Here is a 24,566-nt window from a genome sequence, read left to right on the forward strand (position 1 = left end):
GATAGCTGGAACATATTATATTAGGATTTTTTTTGTCCTTATTGTGTTTCTGGTGGGGGGGGAGGATATGACTTGTCATGTCTTTTAAAGACATTCCATTATACTATAAATTTTGACACTGAAGTAGTAAAAATGTTTTCCTAGAATGAAATATAGTAAAGTTCTAATCATATGGATGCAATGAGTTTTGCCCCCCAATAGTCAAAAACAAAGCATGTTATTATATGTAGCTGCTCTTGATCCAATGGATATATAAAGGTCTCAAAGTATGTGTATATTGGGGTATTTTGTCTAAAAAGTATTTAAAGCTTTCTTCTGCATATTTATTTCTATGGCAAAAAAATGAAGTAGGGGAAAGACAGAGAGGTGAAAAGGAAGAGAAAGAGGAGAGAAAGGGGTTAGACTGGGTGGAGAGAGGACAGAAAGAAAGTGACAGAGCAAGAGAACAATTATTCACCTCTTGTTTGGAATAGTGTCTTTTCATTTTTATCAATAAGTAAATTCTGGAATATATATTTCGTTGTAGAATTCTGAAAATGTATTTGACATGAACACTCACGATAATTACAGAACTCGCACATAATGTGTGCAATGGAACTCTGAACAACGTTCCTTTGTTAATACACTTAATGTTCATTTAGTTTTAGAACAGAACGGCACAGCTTTATGCTGTTTTTAAGCACACAAGACCAAAGAGAATATAGGTTTCAGACAATAAAATGATACAAATGTCAATAGTTTATATACTAATGTTCTTATGCAGTTCACTTGTGCCTTGGAGGGATTTTATTAATATTAATGAAAAATGAAATTTGTTCCAGTAGTACTGGCCACCCTGTTTTAAGAGTTTTAGAAGATCCCTGAGCACATTAGTTTCTGACTCTTAACCCCAACTCCAAAAACGATAGGGCTTCTATTGTTGATAACAAGATGGATTGTCATTCACAGTTAAGTCAATTATAAGGTGCTTAATTACCCTTTTTTTCACCAATCAGCACAAAGAACTGTCAGAAAACAAGTTTTTATTTTTTAAAAATAAAAGCACTAGAAGGACATGTATGATTTCAACAATCAATGTTTGAGACAGTGGCTTTTAGGATAATTATCTGGCTGCCCCTCAACAATAAACAAGTGATTCAATCGACATTCCTTAGCAAAAAGGAAAAAAAAAGGAAAAAAGAAAAAAAGGCAAAAAAAAAAAACCTGTACAAATATGTATTTTTTTCCCTGAGGGATCAAGGTACACCCGCAAGTGCTCTATGTACATATTGCACTATAGAGGAATGAAGAACATGTGCAAAAAAGCAACAATGATAGAAGCTTACAGACTAATTCAACTTTTTAATTAGGACTCTGCTAAATTGTTTTGCATTTTGGAATGTCGGAACACAAACAGCTATTCCTTAGTCAAAAACTTAAGAACACGTATTTCTACTATGGCACATTCAATGAAATAAAAAGTTTTCCAAAGACAGATAGACAAATTCCATCAAGAAAATAATACAAAGTTTGTTTGTTTGTATTTTTTTTTTAGAAAATTACATTACTTTCTTTCATTGTTTCACATTACAAAATCTTTTTTTCTTTACACAAATCACATTTTATTGCAGGAATATTTCAAGTGCCATCAAATATTTATAGAAGGGTTAAAAAAATAGAAGTCTCTCTAAAGTGGTCCAGACAAGGCTTTGTTATAGAATAAATCTTTTTTTTCCACCTTCTATTTTTGACTTACATATTTTGAATACATTTTCTTTTTCCATTGACACTTAGTAGCCTAGAAGCAGTCAGACGCTCACTCACATTGCACACACATTCATTCACTCCCCCCAACCTTCCCACATACTCACATAGACCTGGGTATCCATACTATAAATGTACAAACTTCGTAAAGAACAACTAAACTTAGAAGAAACAGTGTCTTAAATCAACTTTGCTTACATTACAAAGGGTGAATAAGGATTTTAGAGACCTAAGATTATGCTGCACTCACTAAAAAAAATACTACTTTAAAGCAACTAGTTAAACTGCTTGAAGCTTCATTTTGTCATAAACTGTGGCCTTCTACTGTGAACAAAGACAAAATTGTCAAAGAACTGTCAAAGAAGAAACAAGTTGCATAGATACCACTGCAATATAAGGTATCCAGGTTTTCTTTAAAGTCAAATTTGTTCTGAGAATGGTTATCAAAAGCTCAATTAAGGAATAATGATGTTGTTGTGGGAACAGACCAAAAAAAAAATCTTCTGGTAAATACTTTTAGGTATAGGTGACTTTAATGATAAGAATCATTAAAAATAATCATTCCTATGTTAGTGAAAGAATACATATTATAGATGTTTCTATGTCAAGGAAGAAATGAAAAGAGAAGTGAAAATTCAAAGTTTTTCACATTGATTTATGCACAGCATATTATTAATAGAATATGTCACTTTACTTCAGATCTTGGATCATAAATCTACTACTATAAAATGTGTCTAGCTCATAATATTCAACATCCTCTAGGTCTTTAAAAAAAGAAATGGTAGCAGCATTATATTACTCTATCTTGATTTATTCCTGCCTCTCCCTCACAAGCAATGCCATTCTGAAATGATGATACCCAAACTTTACTTCTGATTCAATGTTAGATCTTTTCTAGATTAGGTATCATAGAAATCGTGACAGACATTCAATATCAAGGTCTGTCTCACCCTTAGGAAAGATTAGCTCATCAGAATTTTGAAAGTGGACACTGAATTAAGTTTAGTTGCTCTTTAAAAGTACTAGCACCTGAGGCTGGTCATATTCAGAAAGCTTTGGTTAAAAAAAGTTAACATACTTTAATAAAACCACCTCCAAAATTTAGTAAATCAGAAATGACTTATAAGGAAATCAATTAAAAAAAACAAAACACAATATAATTCATTATTAATGTCAGCCCAGTAGGATAAATTGGACAAATAAAAACCTTGGATTGACTAAGTATATATACTTTGCAGAAACTGACAATCAATTCCTAGGGGAGCATATTTACCTAAATGAACAATTTTGACTGTTAATTTCTGTATTTAACTGATAATCATTCTTTTATGTAGCCACATGTTAAAGTATTCAAATACTTTCATTTTCCATTTATTGTTAGACAATGATTATTGATCAAATATGTATATATATATACATATACATTTATATATAAGCTATTTAGTGTTCTAGATAATGTTCAAGATGTTATTTAGGCTTCATACAGATTCATTATGCAAAGAAATTCCTTTCTTTTTTCATAAACCCTAAGTAAAGGAATCAATTGAATCTAAATTCAATGATTTTTTTTTCTGAAGTCACAGATGACAACAGAATATAAATTCAAAAATCAGTATTTCATGGGAAAGTATCAGGATATTTTCTGATGGAAAAGTAAAGGCTTCTTTGTGGGTGGAAAAAACTGATTAAAGTTCCATTTGTTACCCTGAGGTAACAAAAGATATTGTCTTTGTATAAGCTGTAGAAGGCCTATTCCTAAACCATGAGTTGACACAACTTGCCTTGTGAAGATATAGGCAAGCTATATTGAAGAAATGTGAGAAAGTTTGTATTTGAGATTGAATGACTAGCTATAAAAACAAGTTCCAGATAGCTGTGGGTGACCACAATTCCAGAAAGCAGACTGGATTTTGCACATTTTTTTCCTTTGCTACTGAAAAAAAAATTGTTCTTGCAAATATATTTGGCACTACATTTTTGCTTCTAGCATGATAAAATAGATTGAAAATATTCAGGTCCCGTGTGTGTGTGTGTGTGTGTGTGTGTGTGTGTGTGTGTGTGTTTTAATGGTTATCAAATGATATCACAGCCATCAAATACTTTTTGTCCTGAGGCATATGGGTAACAAGGCTGAAGAGTTCAACACAAAAAAACCAAATAGAAAATCAGGTATCTGAATCTCATGCTTAGGAGCTCTTGTGGGACTAGAATGAACATTTATAGACTTAAGAGGTTAAGGAATGACCATCCTGTTCCAGAAATAAGCTCATTATACCTTGAAATTACTCCTTTTCTATGGGATGGAGGAAATCTCCCTTCTCCAGTTGTATAGACAAATAAATTGCAGCCCCAATTATCCTACTGAAGACACTATGTACTAGTGGTATCAGTTTCATTTTCTGAACATAAAGACATTTTACTTACTATTTAACAAATAAGATAAAATAGTTCAACATATCTTGCCTCTTTTTTACTCTCTGCTGCCTACAAAAATGAAGAGTGCAATATTTTTTCTAGAATTCTAGAATATTTGAATAGTTAATTTAGAGTTTATTCTGTGGTATGCTTTCAGGGTTCCCACACTATACTAAGGACCCATATACTGCTTCTCTAACTTCTTCACCTCCAACTCATCCCTCTTTTAGTCTGTGTTTTAAGACCATAAATTTGTTCTGGTAGTAAAAAGTTAATTCCAATAAATACACTGGTTACTGTTTTGTTCCAAAGCTCAATGATTGCTACTGGAAAATGTCTAAATACAAATACTGGATTCTGCATAATTAGGGCTATGGGATTTGAGGGGAGGGGAGGGAGAACAAGTTTAAAAGCTTTTCAAAAAAGAGTCTATATTTTCAGTCTCCACCTAGAGTTGCAATTATACTTTAAAGGAAGTTTAAATACATTCGTTTTTTTAAAACTTGGCAAAAGGCAAAGCGTCCTTTAGGGCTATGTCAGTTTCAGACTTAAATTCCATGTGTAAAAAATTAACATAATCATTTCTAGATATGACCAGCCATTCTTTTAAAAGTATTTTTGAAAACAGCAGCATAAACACCTCCTCGCGTACCTTCCAAGCCTTTTTTTTTTTTCAGTTAAACTTGCCTTTCTGGTGCACGTGCGACACAACAATGAACACGCTAGCATTTAATTTAAAGAAAAAAAAGGTGCAAAATGAAAAGTGCCTTATCAATTCAACAAGAAAAGCTATACCAGTTACTACATTTTATATTAATTAAAACAATATATAAACAATATCTCTTTAGCTATATATAGTCTTCATGCCCATTTACCCTGTAATATATTATAATGCTATTGTTGCTATTGCTATGGACCCTTTCCGTGCTGTCCTGCCTACTGGCAATAATAGGTGAAAAAAATAAAAATCTTCCTTCATGAGACAATGAGCAGGTTATACAAACCAGGGCAGTCAACCTCTGCTCTGCATCCCCAGCAGTCCCTGGTTACTATTGGACTTCTCTGTACTGACTAGAAAGACTGATTACTCTGTAGAAAGTCTGTGGGCAGTGAACTACAAGAAAAGACAACCTTGTAAACAGAGGTCAAAGATCAAGAAGCCAAGACAGAAAAAGGGTCCATATCTGTAGGCATAATGGAAATCATATGCATGAGAAAAACAAATTCGACTTTTATTTGTTTTCATTGTTTCCCCTCCTTTGCCTGACCCCGACCACCGAAAGATGTGCAGTGTGTTGGCTCTCCAGGTCTGTGCAGGGCCATATAAAGTGTCTTGGTTAATTTTTTTTTTTTTAATGTTTGTACTTCAGACATTCTAGAAGTGCTTAGGTGATAACATTTACCCATCAATTTGCATTGCTGGCTCAAATTCTGAAGTGAACAACTCCTTGTATAACGGAGGAAAATGAAGTCGTACAATGTCTGGGTATATTGCTTTAAATGCCATAAGCTTTTCTGTATGTCGTCCACATAGTGCTCTTAATGTAGACACCTTGCATATTAACTGTAAAAGAGAAGGAAAGACAGAGGGTCAAAGGAAAACTCAAGAAATTTTTTTTTTAACCTGGAAGGCATCTTGGAACAAAATATACTTATTTTATACTTGGATTTCTCTGTAGTCCATATAAATCTCCTTCACTTTAGAAAGAAGGAAAATTAACTTTAGAAAAGATGAATTAATTTCACCAGAAATGCACAGTCATTGACAGAATCAGATTAAGACCCATGTAGTCTAATCGTCAATTCAGGTTTCTTCCCCACTGTACCACACTGTCTTCTTCTCAACATAATGATAACATAAACATAAAACAACAACAACAACATTTAGGGAGTATTTTAAGGCTTGCAAAGAGCTTTACATACATAACTAGGAAGTGCCCAAGGCTGGTTTGAACTTAGGTCTCATTGACTCTAGGTCGGGTGCTCTATCCACTGCATCACACCTAGCTGCCCCAGTCATCAGCCCTGTCTGCCTATGTCACAATCTATGAAAGTAACTGACTTTGTATTTGCATTGCAGGTAAGGAAAAAGAGAGAAAGTCCATCACAAATTTTCTTCTCTAGCTTTCTCCCCTTCACTTACCTCCATGCCACCTAAATACATAATAAAATTAATTTTTAATCCTTATCTTTTCCACTTACTGACAAATATACTCCAACTAATCACCACAAATAAACAAACTAGCAAAGCACCTACCAAAATACTACAACACACACACACACAGACAGTACAGATAGTCTAAGACAAGGAGTCACCAACTGGAGACTTTCTGGCTCCCACCTTGGTTAATATTCCATCTTCCCGATGATTCTTCTGTAGGACATGCTGAAGTGCTAGTTGAATTTTCTGCTGTAATTTTTCTATTTTTACCTTCTCCTGCAGCCACGAGCGATCTAAAAGTGAGCAGGAAGATGGCTGTAGTATTCCTCTAATATCACAAAATCAGGAGTAGTCCTTGTGTTCCTTTAATATAATTTATCAAAGCCCTTTTAAAGTCTGATAATGCTGGTGCCTTCCCTCTGAGATTATCTCCAGTTTTTCCTGTCTGTAATTTATTTTTATGTTGTCTTGCCCATTAAAGTGAGAACCCTGAAATTCAGGAATGCTTTTTGTCTTTATTAGTATTCTCTGCATTTAGGAAAGTGCCTGGCCTACAGTAGGTATTTAATAAATGCTTTTGGATGACTTGAATCCTCTCTACAATTTCCTTTGGAATTTTATAAAGCAGGACATGGGAAATTGAACTTTTTTTTATTTTTGGTTTTTGCAGAGCAATGGAGTTAAGTGACTTGCCCATGGTCACACAGCTAGGTAATTATTAAGTGTCTGAGGCCGCTTTTAAACTCAGGTCTTCTTCCAGGGTTGGTGCTCTATCCACTGAGCCACCTAGTTGCCACACAATTAAGCTTTTATAAGCATTATTTATAAGCTTTATAGATATAACTTGCTTCTTAGAGGAAAAGTAGGATCTCTTCAGAAGTAACACATCTTCAGGATATGTTACTTAAATTTAGCATGTATATGCTTAAGAGTAGATGATCAATCACAAAGTATTTATTTAGCCAGACAGTTTGCTAGGTGATAGGAATAGAAGGGAAAAACAGTCCCCATCTCAAGGTGCTCACTTTTTAAAGTAGGAGATAACATGCACATATATAGATAAATTTGTCATGGGCACTCAAGTTTTTGATGAAATTGCTATGACCTATAAGCATACACCTAAGTGCCCATATCCATACTCAAGTGAGTGTCCTCTAAGGCAAATATTTATAACTACCCTATAGTTAAGGAAACTAAGAGTTTTAGCAAGACTTCAAAGTAGCCAATGATTTCAAGAAAAATAATGTAACTGCAAAAAAAATTTCATGACAGGAAGAGTAAACTAATGGAATGTGTAACTTTGAAATAAAAATATAAAGGATGGGACAAAGTCATGCAAGTTAAGTGCCAAAATGGTTATTAAGAGAAAGAAGAATGTTTTGGGGGTACACTGTCAACTTTTACTGTCAAGGCAAACAAGATCCATCCCCATTACTTCATCCAGAATCTTCACATATAGAATATAGGCTATATGAACCACCAGTTTGATCCATTGTAGGGAAACAATTTTTTATAGGTATCATTAGAACTGGTATACCTTGGTGAATCCCAATTTAGCAGTTTGGAGAAAATGTGTTTTATCTAGTTAAGAAAGGGAAGTTCTATTCACTAATGTTAAAATCAGAAATTCTTTGCCTAGACAATCTTAAAACTATTATTTTTTGTTAAGAGAAATCAGACTTACCTGCAGACATTAACACAAAAGCAGAAAATAATGCAATCTCATCTTCAGTCAGATGCATAGAACATAAACTCTTTCCAAATTCAAAAACAAAGCTAATAAAGTCTTCACAACCTGTCAAAATAAAAACATAAAAGACTTTGAATTTGGGCTAATATCCTAGGGGAAAAAGATATGGCTATCATACCATTCAGGCGTAAGGATTTAATTTGAGAAAATTAAATGATTACATTCATAAGTGATAGTAGCAATCTAGAGGCAAGTAGATGGCCCCCATGGATAGAGATAGAATTCTGGACCTGGAGTCAGGAAGGCCCAAGTTCAAATTTAACCTCAGACATTTACTACTTATGTGATCTTGGAAAAGTCATTTAAACTGTCAACTTTAGTATCCTCATCTTTAAAATGGGGTACCTCACAGACCGCCAATATGCATTTTGCTATTACTACTGCTATGGCTTCTGCTGCTGCTACTATTAGAGCTTATATTTGAATTTTTTTGGAAAATTGGATTGATTAAAAAGCCATATACAATTATTTCCACTCATTTTTGCTTCCTAGGTTACTCCAAAAATTTTTAAAATCTACATTCTGTGAATTTGCCTGTAAAAAGATACAATTTATATAGCTCTATCTTGGCTTTATATATACAAAATAAGTTGAAACGTTTTATCAGTAGATTTCTCTACAATGGTTATGGCATAATGTGATATGGTTCTGTGTGTGTGTGTGTGTGTAGAATTTGTGAGCAGAGTAGATATGGTATTGGCTTTGGCAACAAGGATTCCCGGGTTCAAATACTAACTTGAATATTTTCTAGCTGTGTGACCGTAGGGAACTCACTTAACTTCTATAAAGTCTCAGATAACTCTCTAAAACTGAAATTTTACTTAGAAATGGATGCTATATGAATGGCTACCAAAGTAACGAGGGGCTGTGATTTTTTTCAGTATGTAGTTTTTATTGCTGGAGGAAGTTCCCACAATGACAAAGTCATAATTCCTTAAAACTGATATGTGTTAATGTAGGATCCATTTCTGAGTAATAATTTATTTTCTTTCTAAATTTGGAATCCTTGCTGTACTTATCTAAAGTCCAGTATACATCTTATTATCAAAATTTGTCAACAATTCTTAGAGTATGAATATAATTATTTAATATCCTGGGGACAACAGAGGCATAGAACATAAAACTCAATATTGGACTAGATATGATAGGAATTTATGGTACCATATATGAGACCTTAAAAGCTTTTTAGAGTTTTCTCTAGTGACATAATATAATATAAAAGAAAAATAAAACATTAGTTTTTAGCTTTCAAATAACTGCCTTCATTTTGGATGACAATATCCCTTCACATATCCCTGGTCTCCTGACAAGTCAGTTTAGAGTTTTCTTACCTAAGGATTTGAATACATCAGGGCTAGCATATTTCCCATCAAAATATACGGTGTTGTTCTGAGAGTCAAAGGCACGGCACATTCTGATAAATACCACTTCCAAAGAACCTAAATAAAGGCAAAAATGGTTTGGTTTATAATGCTTTAGGGAATTTAATCCTACATAAAGAATGGAAGCATGGCTTTCAATGGTGTAGGTGATATAATGGATACTATATGTATAACTGATGGGATCTATAGTTACATGACTGATTTATTCATAATAAATGACATGTAGGGGAAGTTAGGTGGCACAGTGGATAGAGCACCAGCCCTGGAGTCAAGAGGACCTAAGTTCAAATCTGACCTCAGGCATTTAATAATTACCTAGCTGGGTGACCAAGGGCAAGTCACAACACCTTAAATAAATAAAATTAAAAAAAAATAAGTGATGTGTACTACTATCATTAAAGATTATTTATTAAAAAAATCAAAACAAAACAAAAAAATTAGGGCAGCTAGGTGGCACAGTGGATAAAGCACCGGCCCTGGAGTCAGGAGGACCTGAGTTCAAGTCCGGCCTCAGACACTTAATAATTACCTAGCTGTGTGGCCTTGGGCAAGCCACTTAACCCCATTGCCCATTGTATTGAGGTGCCATTGGGTTTTACAGAAGACTGATTTATACATTATAACCTTAAAATCATTTCTGCTTTTTTTTTAAAGTTTTTGCAAGACAATGGGGTTAAGTGGCTTGCCCAAGGCCACACAGCTAGGTAATTATTAAGTGTCTGAGGCAGGACTTGAACTCAGGTACTCCTGACTTCAGGGCCGGTGCTCTATCCACTGAGTCACTTAGCTGTCCCCATCTCTGCTGTTCTATGAAGAATCCTAATGTTGCTAAGGGAAAGAAAAAAGCTTCAAATTTATATGTGCAAACAGCTGTACATATGTGTGTGTATATATATATACACACACACATATTTGTTATGTGATTTTTAAAAAAATGGTAATTTGATTTCTACTGAGCACAAGAATCAATATTCTTCACTCCCACTTCAACTAAACTTCTCATAGGGTCCAAGAATACAGAAATAGGGTGGCTAAGTGGCGCAGTGGATAAAGCACCGGCCCTGGAGTCAGGAGTACCTGGGTTCAAATCTAGTCTCAGACACTTAATAATAATTACCTAGCTGTGTGGCCTTGGGCAAGCTACTTAACCCCATTTGTCTTGCAAAAAAAAAATAATAAAAAACCCTAAAAAAATGAAAAAAAAAATACAGAAATAAAATTTAGGAATACAAGTAAATATCAAATTTATTCATTCAGAAATCAATTTTTTAAAATGAACATAAACCATTTAAAGCTGGTTTTTGCTAAGAGAAACATGAGCTAATGACAATAGAGGAAAACCACTATCCATCTCTCTTTCTCACCTTAACAAGCATTTCGTTCACAAGCAGGGTGAAATGGCCCTTGAAATTTGCCTGCAAAGCACATACCTGCTTTTAAAAGCACAATTTGATCGTTTTGACACAGTTCCATAAATCCATCAATGCGTTTGGCAAACTCCACTACGTACTGAATAGCTTCTGTGATTTTGACCGCGCACAACTGCCACATTACTTCCCTCTGCTGTGAAAGAGAGAAAACAGGTGACCATACAAAATCATCCACAAAGTGTGCATAATTGGTTTAACTGGTCTAATGTTTTCAAATCCATCTTAGGTGGTGGATTCCAGTGACCAAGTTTTGTAGAGGTGTTCTACATACCCTATGTATATAAAAGCAAAAATTCTTTATATAAAAGTAATAGTTCAACTATTTTCATTTAGATTCAGGAAATCCCTCCTTTCAAAATCCCTCCTTTTTTCCCTCTCTCCTAACACTACAAGGGTTTTTTCCCCCTGCCAAATAGGAGATGCTATGAACACAAATACCAAAAAGACAACCTATAGCCTTGCTTCAGAGACAATCCCATAGAGCCTTTGGGAATATGCTTTGTCTTCTTTTTCTCATTCTGTATTCACTTTAAAAGTAAACTCAATGATGCTTTGGTGAGCCCTCATCTGTCTACCTGCTTGCCTTATATTAGTATGTTCCTAGAATAAGTTGGAGGATAACTAGTTTGTCACAGTCAGTTCAAATTTGTTCTGCTGTCAAGACAAAATGGGGGAAAAACTTCATTGGATACCTTTATTTTAATTTTGACTCTGAATGAATGACTCTCGGGATGAATGACCCTGGACAAGTAACCTAAGCTCCATGAGTTTCTATTTACTTCTATAAAACTTCCTCCTTAAGTCTGAGCCTCCTATTGGCATGTTTGGTATAGTATGTTCTAAAACCTTTATGCGCCTTTTAAATATCTGATTCTTAACTTCTAGAAAACTAAAGTTGAAACATTTTTACTACATACTTCTAGCCTTTAAATTCTCAAATATAATCGCAAATATAAACTCATTGAGATTTTTTTGGAGGTTTACCTAACTCCTTTGCTTGTTGACAAGCTGAAAGCACAATGAAAGTCAAATAGGATCACAATTTAGATGTTATATTTCCTTGTTCATTGCTAAACTCCCCATAACCTCCTAGTCCAAAACCCTCAACCCTCACCCTTTTGACCCATTAAAAGTGGGAGGGCTAAAAAGAGATTCTGAAAATATTTTCCAAGGTTTTACCTTGTTCTGATAGTTTTCAATCTCTTCCTGGAGAAAGGTCTGCCATGTTATCTGCTGTAGTTCTTCCCTCAAGTATTGGCAAGTTTCCATATGGGACTTGGAAATATTCTGTGCAAGGTGCTCTAAGTCATAACAAAACAAAAAGGGGATAAAATACAATGATTCTTCTCCTTTCAGTCTTGAAGTCAAATAAACGTTTTTGAATTACTCTGACATTTTTCACAACTTAAAACAAATAAGCTTACTAAGTCAGGGGTCTTAACCTGGGGTTTGTGAATTTGTTCCCCCCACCTAAGTCAGGGTAATTGTATCAATTGTATCAATATAGAATGACCTAAAACATCTTAGTGCAAAAAGGTGTGGAGTGGATTGTATGACATAAAAAAGGATCAAGATTCTCTAAGTCATTCTGAACAATTCACTGACCATTCAGTTTAGGAAGACAAGAACGAGGAGTCTGGATTTTGCAAACAGAAACAGATTAGAAACTTTTTAGAACTTCCTGACCTTGATAACATTCTTTCCCTCTGCAGAGATGCCTGGGAATGAATGACTATTAAGGCAGAAATAACTAAAACATGAAAGAAAATTAAACCAATTCATTTTAAATGTATTCAAGAGACCTCTGGACTTGAGCTTTTGATGGGATGAGATTTGCAGGGATATCTCCTGTGCAGATGATTACATAGCAAAGTCTTGAAAAAAAAGTAGAAAATTATCCAGTTGTACAAACATAGAAATAGATAACTGTTGAATGAATATTTAATTAATGCTCTAGTACTTTATCAGATTCTGTTAGGAATATAAAAATCTATGCTATGGTCTTTATCTCATAGGGTAGATAAGATTTATACACAAAACAATTAAATAGTGTAACAGTGTAAGATTCAATGTAATTATGTTATATAAGGGAGACATAAATATTGTGGGAGGTCAAGAAAGGAGAAATCAATGTTAGATAATTGGGAAGTGTTTCTTGGAGGAGAAGATTTTGAAAAACATTTAAAGAGACAGTGTGTTAGATAATGTGTTTACAAACATTATCAAGGAAATTACAACATTATATTGGAAATAATATTAGACAGGTTAAACTGAACTAGTTACCCATAATAATATAAAGATGCAGAGTTTAGACTTGGTGAGACAGAAATAGAAGATTAGTTCAGTGTAGACTGAAGGCAGGAGAGACTTGAGAAAAATCAATTATAAAACTATTTCAGAAATCTATATACTAGACAAAGAAGTTCTGAAAAAGGAATGGTAGCATGGAGAGTTGAGTTAAAGGGCTGAATTCAAAGGTTAATTAAAAGAATCTGATAAAAACATATAATATTAAGAAGAATAGATCTGAGGGCTGGCTGAATTGGCCATGCTGCCAACAAAAATTCCCATTTATTCAGAGGATGGTTATAATATGAACAGAATGAGAACTGTCGGTATGAAAACCACTTTAGAATGATGACATTTTTCCAAAAGGAATAACTTGGCAAAATGGTACAAAAGGCATTGGGGAAATAATAATGCCCAAATAATTCTGAAATAAGACACTGGACTTCTCTTGTAAAGAAACATAGCTTCCCCGATAGGACATTTTCTGTGGTTTCAGTAACTCTTTCAAATAAATTAAAATATTTATAGAAGTTTAAAATGGACTTGACCCATTAAAATGTTGATTGTTCCAAACGCTATTGAAAATAGTGGAGAACATGGCAAGTTTTCTCTGTAGATCCAGTTGGCTGGGTCCTTAAAAATATGGAATGAATTCCTTATATTCAGTTTAGCCAGGGCTTGTACATAAGGCTGGAGGGTAAGAGAGTAGGAGGAAATATTTTCCATGCTGCCCATAGAATATTATTCCATATTGTGCTATAGTAAATACATCTACTTACTAAGTGAGTAGCTGAATGAGCTGCATCTCATTATTGTAAAATGAGTCCATCTTTCTTGTTATATTTGCCCCAAACCACTTTCTCCCTGTTTCTAGACCAGTCAGTAAAAGGGGTACAATTGAATGTTTAAATGTGAGTGACTTGCCAGTAGAGGGCAGTGGCCACATTCTCACCAGTCAGTATTTTACCACGTTTGGTTATGATTCACAAACTCTATTGATTAAGTTCTGATTAAATTCTAATTTTTAGAAAATTGTATTGCCCTTTATAAAGCCTCTCTAATTCAGCACATAAGAAAATATCACACTGATAAAAAATTAGGAACTTAGTTTTTCTGTTCCAACAATTGCTTTATTTCTTAATTATGGAAATAGGAGAAGAAAATAACTTTCGTTTTTCTACCCAGGTCTCCAGGGTTGTTAGACTATGCTAACTAAACCAAATATAGAACTTCATGAAGGAATCAAATTATCTAGCCAGAAATTTAGAAGTGTTTCCATTAAAAATACAGGGCTGGGTGATGGGAGGTAAGATGCTACTCTCTAAGTTAGAAGTCATTATGAGAAGAATGAACTGGTAGTGTATCATATGCTAATCTACAAGATCACATCTGTGAATTCTATGCATTTGCTAATCAAAATCTAATGACAAAAGCTATTCTGACATCACATCATTGTGAGTATAGAATTTCATTTATTTAATATTTAAGATCGGAACATTAATTTTTTTAAAAATGCATGAACTACATCTTAAATTCTACAAAATTAGCACTTAACTTGCTATTTCCTATTATAATATGGTAATACTATTAGTTCTTCATTTCAATTGAATAATAAGACTGAAGTGCTTATTCTGTGCACGAAACTCAGTTTTTTAAAAGAACTGATATTTTTCAAAAACATTTTTGAAAATTAAATTTTAAAATGTACAAAAACAATCAAAATTATTCAAAAATGATGTAATCAAATCATGCATTTTCCCCAAGTCAATTCTATTTTAATTCTACATTTCAGATTGATATTAGTGGGAAGGGGAAAATGAAGGAAGTAAGCTTTTATTTAGGACCTTCTTGAGCAGGCATTGTGCTAAAGTCTGAAAGACCTTACAGAAGTCCTCTGGTCCCTCTGTCCCAACTCTCACTGCACTAATAATGCTCACAATTTTAGTGTGTGGCTTATTATTTTAGTCATGTGCACTTACATTTGTAAATGTATATTTACTATGTCCAAAGATAACAATAAAGAACAGCAAAAGAACCACAAGTACAATTTATGGGGGCAGGACAATAAAATTAAAACAATCTTGGTCATTAAAAAGAATATTAACTTTCAGTCAAATTCTTGCTTATCTCTGATAATCTTGCTTTCCTCACATATCTCTTTTTAAGGGTCAACTGGGATTATAAAATAAAGAATTCTGGGTCCAATTCGAGAAAAACAACAATAAAATTACACCTTCTAGTTCAGAAGTTTCTGCATTAATTAAAAAAGATGTGAATATATCCTTAACATTATTTACTGGTTAAAGCAGAGGCTGAAAAAAGTCCTCTTATGGATTTAGATTTATAACACAAGTATTAATGATGAACTGCAAAAAAATTCATTTGTTCTATTTTTAGGCAGCTTTTATGGACAATAAAAATCTGCTCCTTTCCCCACAAAAAAGAAAAATAGTTATCTAATGGGAAAGGATGTAGAAAAGGCAGAAGAAATCCTCCAAAAAGAATAGCACATATCTATAGAATGCAAATGAGGATTTCAATTGCTTACAAAATCTTTCTGCTCTTGCTCTTAATTTCCCTTTTACAATTCTTAATTCTCTTATAGTCACAGATAAGTCACTTGCACTGCCCCGATTGAAAGGTTCCAAAGGATTAGAACCTTGAGTAAGAAATTATTAGGAGCAGAGTCAACCAAAAACTGGCAGAGATATTTTTTTTTTATCAAGAGTCCCCTGATAATAGTACAGTATTTTAAATCCAATCAAAACAGCAAATGATAATTTCATAGAAAGGATATTTTGTATTTTCATATTTATAGTCCTGTCTAAATTTAATCTAAAGCACTCTAACAATGGTAGCCATAAAGAAATTACAGTTATTTTTGTAGTGACTAGTCCAATATAATGAACATACTGCATGGCTAGCATCCATTACAAAAATATCTGGAAGAATAAACAAAATTATGGTTCCATTGAACTCAGGTCATTCTGCTTCCCAAGTTTAGCAATCTTTTACTCTTTGTGGAAATAACTGGAAATATCTCAAAGAAATCAATGGTGACATTTCCTAAACCTAAAAAATTCCTGTAGAATTTGAACTTTCTGCTAGAGACACCCATTACTTACCTTTAGTGGTGCTTCACAGTCAATTCAATAATTGACTAAACAAAAGAAGAGATGACTACGCAAGATAGAATTGGAGGGTTATCTAATGATAAGGTCTGCTATAATTTCTAATTGCATACTTATTAGGAGAAAGCTAAATGTGTTAACTTTTCATTCAAAGGGTATTATTAAAGCAATTACAGAAACTTTTCTCTGGTATTACCTAATTCTGCCATGGATACAGTTGGAGAAGTCTCTCCATTTGTGAAAGAGCAATAAGGGAAGAAGCCTGATGCTGGTGTGTAGTCACATATTGGTTCTGGTTTGATTCCATTAATATCAAGACCGGACTGATCTGGAGAAGGCTGTATGTCTAAGTAGAAGCTGCTAACTGCAGAGTCTGCTTTGCTCCCTTCGGGGGTATGACCATCAATGTAATTACTGAGGTCATCATGAAGCTCCGTTAGCCCATTGGTGGTGATATTATAGGTAGGTGTCAGTGGCTCTGCCTCTCCAGGTTGCTGCTGGTGATCCCGCTGCTGCTGCTGCATTCGATGTTTCTGTACCTCGGCATATAAACTGTCTCTTTGCTTTTTTGACATCCGACCAAATTTTACAGCTGGAGAGGGAAAAAAAAGGACAGACACATAAACATATATATGTGTGAGTATTCACACATAGATGTATTAATATATTTATCATTTTTCCCTTAAATATTATTCCAAGGCAATTAATTATATAGTATTGAAACTAATTATATAACATTGAAATTGACCCAAAAGTTTACTGTTGGTTTTAACTGGAGCATCTAGACAGCACAGTGGGGAGAGCACTGGCCCTGGAGTTTGGAGGGCCTGAGTTCAAATCTGAACTCAGATATTTACTTTAGGCAAGTCGCTTAACTCTGAATGCCTCTGAAAAAATCCAGTTCCTTCCTTGGATACTTTCAACGTGAGTCACTGGGCAAGTCACAACTTTTCTCATCCTCAGTTTCCTTATCTGTAAAATGGACTTAATAATATAATCACAGCACTTATCTTTCAGGGTTTTTGTGAGAGCAAATGGAATAACATATGCAAATTATTTTGTTAAACTAAAAGTGTTATAAAATGCTATCTAATTATCATTGTAAGTATTATCATCCTATTAGTCTTTAATATTAATATATATTGATTATAATTTCACAACTCTACCATGGCACAAAGCATCTTCTCTTCTGCTTTCAACCTAAATCAATGATTTACTTTGGGAGAGTAAATGGCAAGAGTCAGTCTCCCAACTCTTAGTTCAGTGTTCACATTACTATAATTTCTCCTGATAGAGACAGCTAAATGGCAGAGTGGACAGAGGTCTGGGCCTTGAGATTTGAGTTCAGATCCAGCCTCAGCACCTGTATTTGCCTCAATTTCCTCCAGTGTAAAATGGGGATGATAATAGTAATAGCCACATTTTGGGTTGTTGTGAGGACCAAAGGAGGTAATACTTGTGAAACTCTAGGAATAGGGTCTGGCCAATTATAATGCTTATTTCCTTCCCTTAGGCCAACTGAAGCTGAATACTCAACTCCATTCTGTGTCTAGACTTTGATTCATTTTCTTCCTTATTTTGAAACATCCCCCCCTCCCACCCCAATCTAAAGAAGATCTCTAATTTGGTTATAGTAGACCCCCTAAAGCATCACTGGACACCCATTTTTAAGAAACTGAACAATAGCCTTCTGCTATCATTGGTCTCAAGTTATCAACACTTGAATTTTGGCTTCAATGTTTCTCCCTTGGGATATGCCTCCAGGTACAAAATGAAAAGGATAATTAGGGAAGTTATCTGGGGATCATCCAGCTTGTACAATTATTTCTCCTGAAACGATCCATTCACTGAGGAAAAATTATTTATTAGCTTGAATCCTTCCTGTTAAAGATCACAATTCTCCAACTTTACAGAAGTAGGCAAAGACTGTTGAGTATTACTATGCTATTATAATTAGAAATTAGATATAGAAAATATGAATTAATTCATCTGACCTCCACCTTATTGTTTCAGGGGAAGAAAAATGAAAATGAGTTTGCTGCTTAGGTCAACACACTAGATAGTTGTTGGACATTTTCTATGCCAAAGAATACTTATGGTATGCTTCTTTATTCTGACTAGAAGAAACTGATTAAGCTGGAACATCAGTCATAGTGATCAAAACTTAGGTGGAAAAGTTGCAAAACCAAGGTGGACCATGACCCAGGAGTTTAGGTCTATAAAAACTAGCATTTATGGAACATTTAAGGTTTGCAAAACATTTCTTTTTTTTTTTTTTTTGGTTGTTTTTTTTTTTTTTTGCAAGGCAAATGGGGTTAAGTGGCTTGCCAAAGGCCACACAGCTAGGTAATTATTAAGTGTCTGAGACTGGATTTGAACCCAGGTACTCTTGACTCCAGGGCCAGTGCTTTATCCACTATGCCACCTAGCTGCCCCCTGCAGAACATTTCACATGTTTTCTCATTTGATCTTCACAACCACCCTGTGAGGTAAGCACTATTATCTCAATTGTGCAGAATTATAAAGAAACTGAAGTTGAGAGACGTTAAGTGACTTGCCCAAGGTTACACTGCTAATATACACCTGAAGTTGTATTTGAACACAGGTCTTTCTGATTCCCAAGTCTAGCACTCTGTCTACTTTACCTAAGAACCTATACTTTTCCAAATGGAAAAAAACTGACCTCACACTCAAAACAGTGTGTACCATTTATTCTTTACAAAAAAATTTAGAGACACCTGGGGTCATCCTTTCTGAAACAATTAAAAAGTATATGTTCTATTACATTCAATGAATAAATTTAGGTGGAATTTTTATTGTTGCATATGTGCAACAACTATACAGTAACTTCTGTCTTACCCTATAGTGCCATCATAATAATATCTTTCAAAATAAGAAAGAAAAACTGTTCTTGAGAAAATATATTCTTATCCTGTGACTTTAATTTACAGGTTCCCAAGCAACACCTAATTTTGTCAGCTCACTGCCAACAGAAGAGAAAATCTGCTGGCATTGCACATCACAGGAATTTCTAAGAATATGGTGTAAATTGTTTGTGACCTGCATCTGTCAGCTCCAAAAAATTTCACTTTTATTCTTTCATATTTCAAGAACCATGCACATACACCAGTGCCATCATGGGTTGCAATCTGTGTAAGTAGAAGGTCCACAGGAGTTTCTAAATATTGGATTATGTCAATAAGGCACATTTTATTAGATAGCATGCCTACTAAGCTGAAGTTGATTTCTACAGGGTGGTCGTTTAAAAAGAAGCCTTATTAGAAAAGACATTATTGGTCAACTGGATCGCATGAAGGATCATCCTACATTATGAAATGACCTCAAATATATTTAATGTATTTTGTGCCCAGCTTCCATGCATTTGAATAACTGTCTTACAAGCTGGTGTTGATTATTTGTACACTTATGATAGTTTTCAAGGGAAATCTAGACTATCTTATAATTGGAAGGTAGATGGATTCTCCTTCTTAAAAATATTTTCCTTAATGGAAAGAACATTTATTGCTGATCCAAACTCTACTTTATTCTCCTATATTTTATGTGTACAAATACTTGACTGAGGCATACAATTTTTCAAAATCTGCACTGTAAGTCAAAATTGATTTACTCTGAATGTCAATAATCCTTTTGGGATAAAGCATCTGTCTACAAAACTATAAATTTGGGTGAGGTGCTTTGCCATCTGGCAAAATGTAATGGGAATTCAAAGTATGAAGGCAATAAGATTTATACCTATGTTTAATCAATGCTTCTCCACAGAGTGTCTTAAATTCATACACTGGAGTTTTCTGACACATTTCCCTTGTCATGCCACCCTCACTCTATCAGCTTAAACCAACCAATCCTCTGGAGATTCAGCAAATTAGATCAACATCTATGTTACAACATGAAACAGGGAATATATGGAACCACTTGGTTCACATTTTAAGAAGTATTCTAACAATCTTCTCCTAAGAAAGACTGTCATTCTGCCCTAGGAACACAACTCAAATCGGGAGAGCTCACCATCTCGAGACATCCCTACAGCAAGGCATTTTTGTAATCGACAGTGTTGGCAGCGGTTTCTACTAGTTCGATCAATCAAACAATTCTTCTGCCGAGGACAGGAGTATGTGGCATTACTTTGCTGACTCCTTCTGAAAAAGCCCTGTGATTTAAGTCACAAAATGTAAAAATAGCAGGTTAGTATCAATTTTATCTACCCAATACTAAAGACAGTGTACTAAGTGGTATTAATATTTAATAGAAAATTAAACTTGTATTGGAATCATCTAGGAAATCATTAATGAAATTAAAACTAGTGTTTATTTTTTTCCTGAGCAAAATTAATCTCCCGAGTCCAATCCTACAGTCCTTACATATGCAAAACTCTCTTTAATTTCAGCAGTGTTGTATAAGGAGTATTGGATTAGGTCCCCTCTTTGTGTCTATCGATGATTAAATGAAATTCCCTTGGAAAAGAAATGAAGGGAAACTAATCACTCATGTGTGTTTTATATAGATTTCTAAAATGTTTATTGCAAAAAAAAAATCACACCAAACATACTTTTCTATGTTTTTCAAAGTTTAAATGATAACTCTAACAAGAAATCCTGGTTGGCCTAGGTCCCAGAAACAGCCCTGGGAATGCCCCTGCTCATTTTAGCTCATTTATTTATTTCAGTTTAGGTCAAGTCACTTCACTTGTTTGGGTATCAAGTTCCTCAACCATCAAAAGAGGGAGTGAATTAGGTGATTGTTGACTTTTCAATCAGATTCACTTCTTTTTCTTGACCTTTAATTAAGTAGTCAGTCAATAAACTCTGATTAAGTGATCTTTCTTGTTAGGCATTTTGTTTAGCCCTGAGGATAGAAAGAAAGGTAAAAGACAGTCCTTCTTAGGGAATTCACAGTTTAATGGGAGGGGACAAAAATGAAAACAACTACACAAACTACAGATGGGAAAACTGGATATTATCAACACAGGCAAGGTATGAGAATTAAGGAGGTCAGGAAAGGCTTCTTTCAGAAGTAGGATTTTAGTTGATTCTTGAAAGCTAGTTGATTCAGAAAAGCTAGAAGGTAGACATGAAAAAGGAGAAAATTGTAGGCATGGAAGAAAAAAATCTTGAAGATGGGAACAGCAAAAAAAAAAAGTCAATGTCACCAGATCATAGATTATGTGGGGCCTGGGGGAATAAGGGATCAGGAGACTGGAAAGCTGTGTGTGTGTGTCTGTGTGTGTGTGTGTTTGTGCATGTTTAGAAGAAGTTATAAAGAGCTATGGATGCCCCAAAGAGGATTTTGTGTCTTGTAAATTTGTTCAGGGTAACGGATGTTGCTAAATTTAATGGAGTACACGAATGACATGGTCAGACATGCACTTTAAGATCACTTTGACAGATGAATGGAGGAAACAATGAGAAACAATGTGAAACAGGCAGACCAACCCGCAAGCTATTTTTTTTTACTATTGATCAAAAGAGATATCTGTAAAAGCAATTAGAATAATGCCTAACACATCTGTTATTATTGTATTGTTGTAGTTGCATCTAACTCTTTGTGACCCTATTTGGGATTTTCTTGATAGACACTGGAATGGGTTGCTATCTCCTTCTCTATATCATTTTACAGATGAGGGAACTGAGGCAATCAGGGTAAAGTCAGGATCACAGTTAGTAAGTGTCTGAGGTCTGATTTGAATTCATGAAGAGTCTTTCTGATCCCTAGTCCAGTGTTCTATCCATTCTGCCCATCTGGTACATAGAAGGTTCTTGATAAATGTTTATTTCCTTCTGCTTTTCTTCCTACCCTCCACTGAGCTTTTTTGGGGGTACTATTTCCTCCATTAGACTGTAAGTTTTTTGAGGGTAACTATCTCCCTGCCCCCAAACTAGAAACCCACTGTCCTTAGCATTAATTCTTAGCAGAGTTTTTCATTTCTTAACTGGGTGTACTTCTCTAGAATTTCTCTGACTTTTCCACTATGCCCCAGGAAGCTCAATAGTGGGAAACCTCCTCATCTTGCAGTATCCCATCAGCTTTATTACCCTCCTTATTACCACCCTCTGTTCCTCTGACTAGAAGCTAGAGCCATGAGCTCCCAAAACTTTTGAGCTGAAAGAACTCAGCTCAGATCATCTCTTCATTTCTTATCTGACTGTACTCCTGTGGGACTTCTCTAACTTTTCTACCACACCTGCAAATCAGGTACCCCAACTCCTATTCTTCTTCATTGCTTTATAGCCTCTTTTTGTGTATTGTCTTTCCTCATTAGATTGTAAGTTCCTTGAGAGTAGGTACTGTCTTTCTTTTTTTGTATTTATATTCCTAGCACTTACCATAGTACTCATTTCAACTATCTGGCACACAGTAAATGCTTAATAAATATTTATTAATTGACTAATAAATGTTTATTGATTATTGTGATAGTGCTTAATAAATGTTTATTCATTGCATTTTTTGGCATTTGTATTCCTAGCACTTAACACAGTGCTCATTTTAGCTATCTGGCACACAGTAAGTACTTAATAAATATTTATTAATTGACTGTTTAATAAACATTTATTGGTTATTGTGATAGTCCAAGTGTAAGGTGAGGAGGGCTTACACCAGAGTGATAGCAGTTTCAAAAGAAAGAAGAGGAGATATCGCAAAGGTAAAATTGAAAATTGGCAATAGGTTGGATATAGGTTGGAGATGGTGAGTGGCTGAAATTGACTGCTAGATAATGAACCTGTAGGGACTGAGAGATGAGAGACATACAAAGAATGTCATAACTGGAAAAATATGCATATTAAAAAACATAAACATGTTAAAATGAAATCAATATAGTCCACCCTCTTCATTTCCCAGATTAGGAACTGAAGCCCATAGAGAAGAAATAATTTGCCAAAGGTTACAGCATTTCTGGATAACAAAACCATGTCTGAGCTTAATAGCATCCTTTATCCTGCATATTTAGATGGTACTTGAACTCTTAGCACCAAATTTTGTGATAGATTAACTAATGAGATTGGTAAATTTCCTCTATCCTTTTTTATTTTTTAATTATAATGTGCTCATAGGAATGGCAAGATACGTAGACCATCCACTCAAAGGAGGGAAAATAATATACAAAGGGGAAGTCAGACTTTTAGGGAAAAGAGTAATATAGCCAGGGAAGCTGACCAGAGTAATTTGCTCACCCAAATTCATGGATATCCCAGAGGGAGGAGAAATGGATATAAGGACCAAGGGAAATGATATTGTATGTCCTCCCATGCCATTAAATTTTAAAGGTGGCTCGAGTATCCTAAGGCCAACTTGCAAGTTGGAATAGGTAAAAGGAGGTAGAGGCTACAGTACTTCAATTTGTTTCAATATTTGGAGAACTTATATGGCTATAGCATGCCTATGAATCACAGTTATTTGCAATTTTTGTCTTTAAAAGCTGACAAGCTTTCAGCCTCAATCCCCTTCTGCTCCTCATTGTTCTCCTGTATAGCTCCTATAGCTGTATGGGGGTCCTGGAAGCCTAGAGACAACTTTTTTAAAGTGAAGGCTTATTTGCTTCTTCTACCATGTGTTCCCTGTAGAGACATATTCCCTCAACTTACCTCCACCCTCCAGTGATCATAATTTTCTCTTAATGTCAATAGAATATGCCTATAAATTAATATAGACTTTCATGTCTTTTTTTGAATGTGGAACTCCAATCTAGTACCTAGTACCTATTTGTGCAGTTTCCTCAACTAGAAAGTTGGTTTGAAGATGCTCTCTTTCCTCTAAAGATCAGCCTAAGTTGGTACAGTAGAGAAATGATTATTAATAGCCAATTATTTGGGGAGGTTCAGTTTGCCACTTAAAAGTGTTAATCTTACAAAATTCATTCTTTTGAAATATATTGATGATTATGAGTTGGACTAACTTTCTTGTTCAGACCCCACCCTGGTGGAGTAGTCATTGTGTTATGCTCAGACTTGCTGTGGGGATCATACATAGATTCTTTGAATGGCTTGCCCAAGGCTTCAGTGGGTGGTGGGAGACTTAGAAATAAAGAGCATAATCAAAGTTCAGGTACAGCCCCTCATTATAATATTCATTCTCTCATTACTGTTAACCAATCAGAGTTGATTGCCATTCCTCTTCCAAAAAAGAACATTTAAGCTCTTTTCAAAAAATTTATTTATTAATTTTTACAATAAATTAATTTAATTAAATTCCATGATTATCTTTGGTCTAAGAAAGATAGCCAAATAAACATTCTTTTATTCAAATGATGGA

The 24,566-nt window shown here is 34.6% G+C and overlaps 1 protein-coding gene across 6 annotated transcripts in view; it reads right to left on the bottom strand.

Annotated features, from left to right (window-relative positions):
• Positions 1-991: 991 nt before the first annotated feature.
• The window catches only part of RORA (RAR related orphan receptor A), an 861,625-nt gene continuing 838,050 nt past the window's right edge, over positions 992-24,566 (bottom strand). For all 6 annotated transcript variants that reach the window (XM_074234286.1, XM_074234287.1, XM_074234289.1 and 3 more), the window contains 8 exons: positions 20,328-20,469; positions 16,498-16,893; positions 12,061-12,182; positions 10,882-11,014; positions 9,401-9,508; positions 8,004-8,114; positions 6,500-6,612; positions 992-5,722 (listed from right to left, as the gene is read on the bottom strand). In XM_074234286.1, coding sequence (XP_074090387.1) covers positions 5,558-5,722; positions 6,500-6,612; positions 8,004-8,114; positions 9,401-9,508; positions 10,882-11,014; positions 12,061-12,182; positions 16,498-16,893; positions 20,328-20,469 — 1,290 coding nt within the window. In that variant the 3' untranslated portion in view covers positions 992-5,557. The remainder of the gene's footprint in view (positions 5,723-6,499; positions 6,613-8,003; positions 8,115-9,400; positions 9,509-10,881; positions 11,015-12,060; positions 12,183-16,497; positions 16,894-20,327; positions 20,470-24,566) is intronic.

This window comes from Macrotis lagotis, chromosome 4 (genome assembly GCF_037893015.1).
Source record: "Macrotis lagotis isolate mMagLag1 chromosome 4, bilby.v1.9.chrom.fasta, whole genome shotgun sequence".
NCBI lineage: Eukaryota > Metazoa > Chordata > Mammalia > Peramelemorphia > Peramelidae > Macrotis > Macrotis lagotis.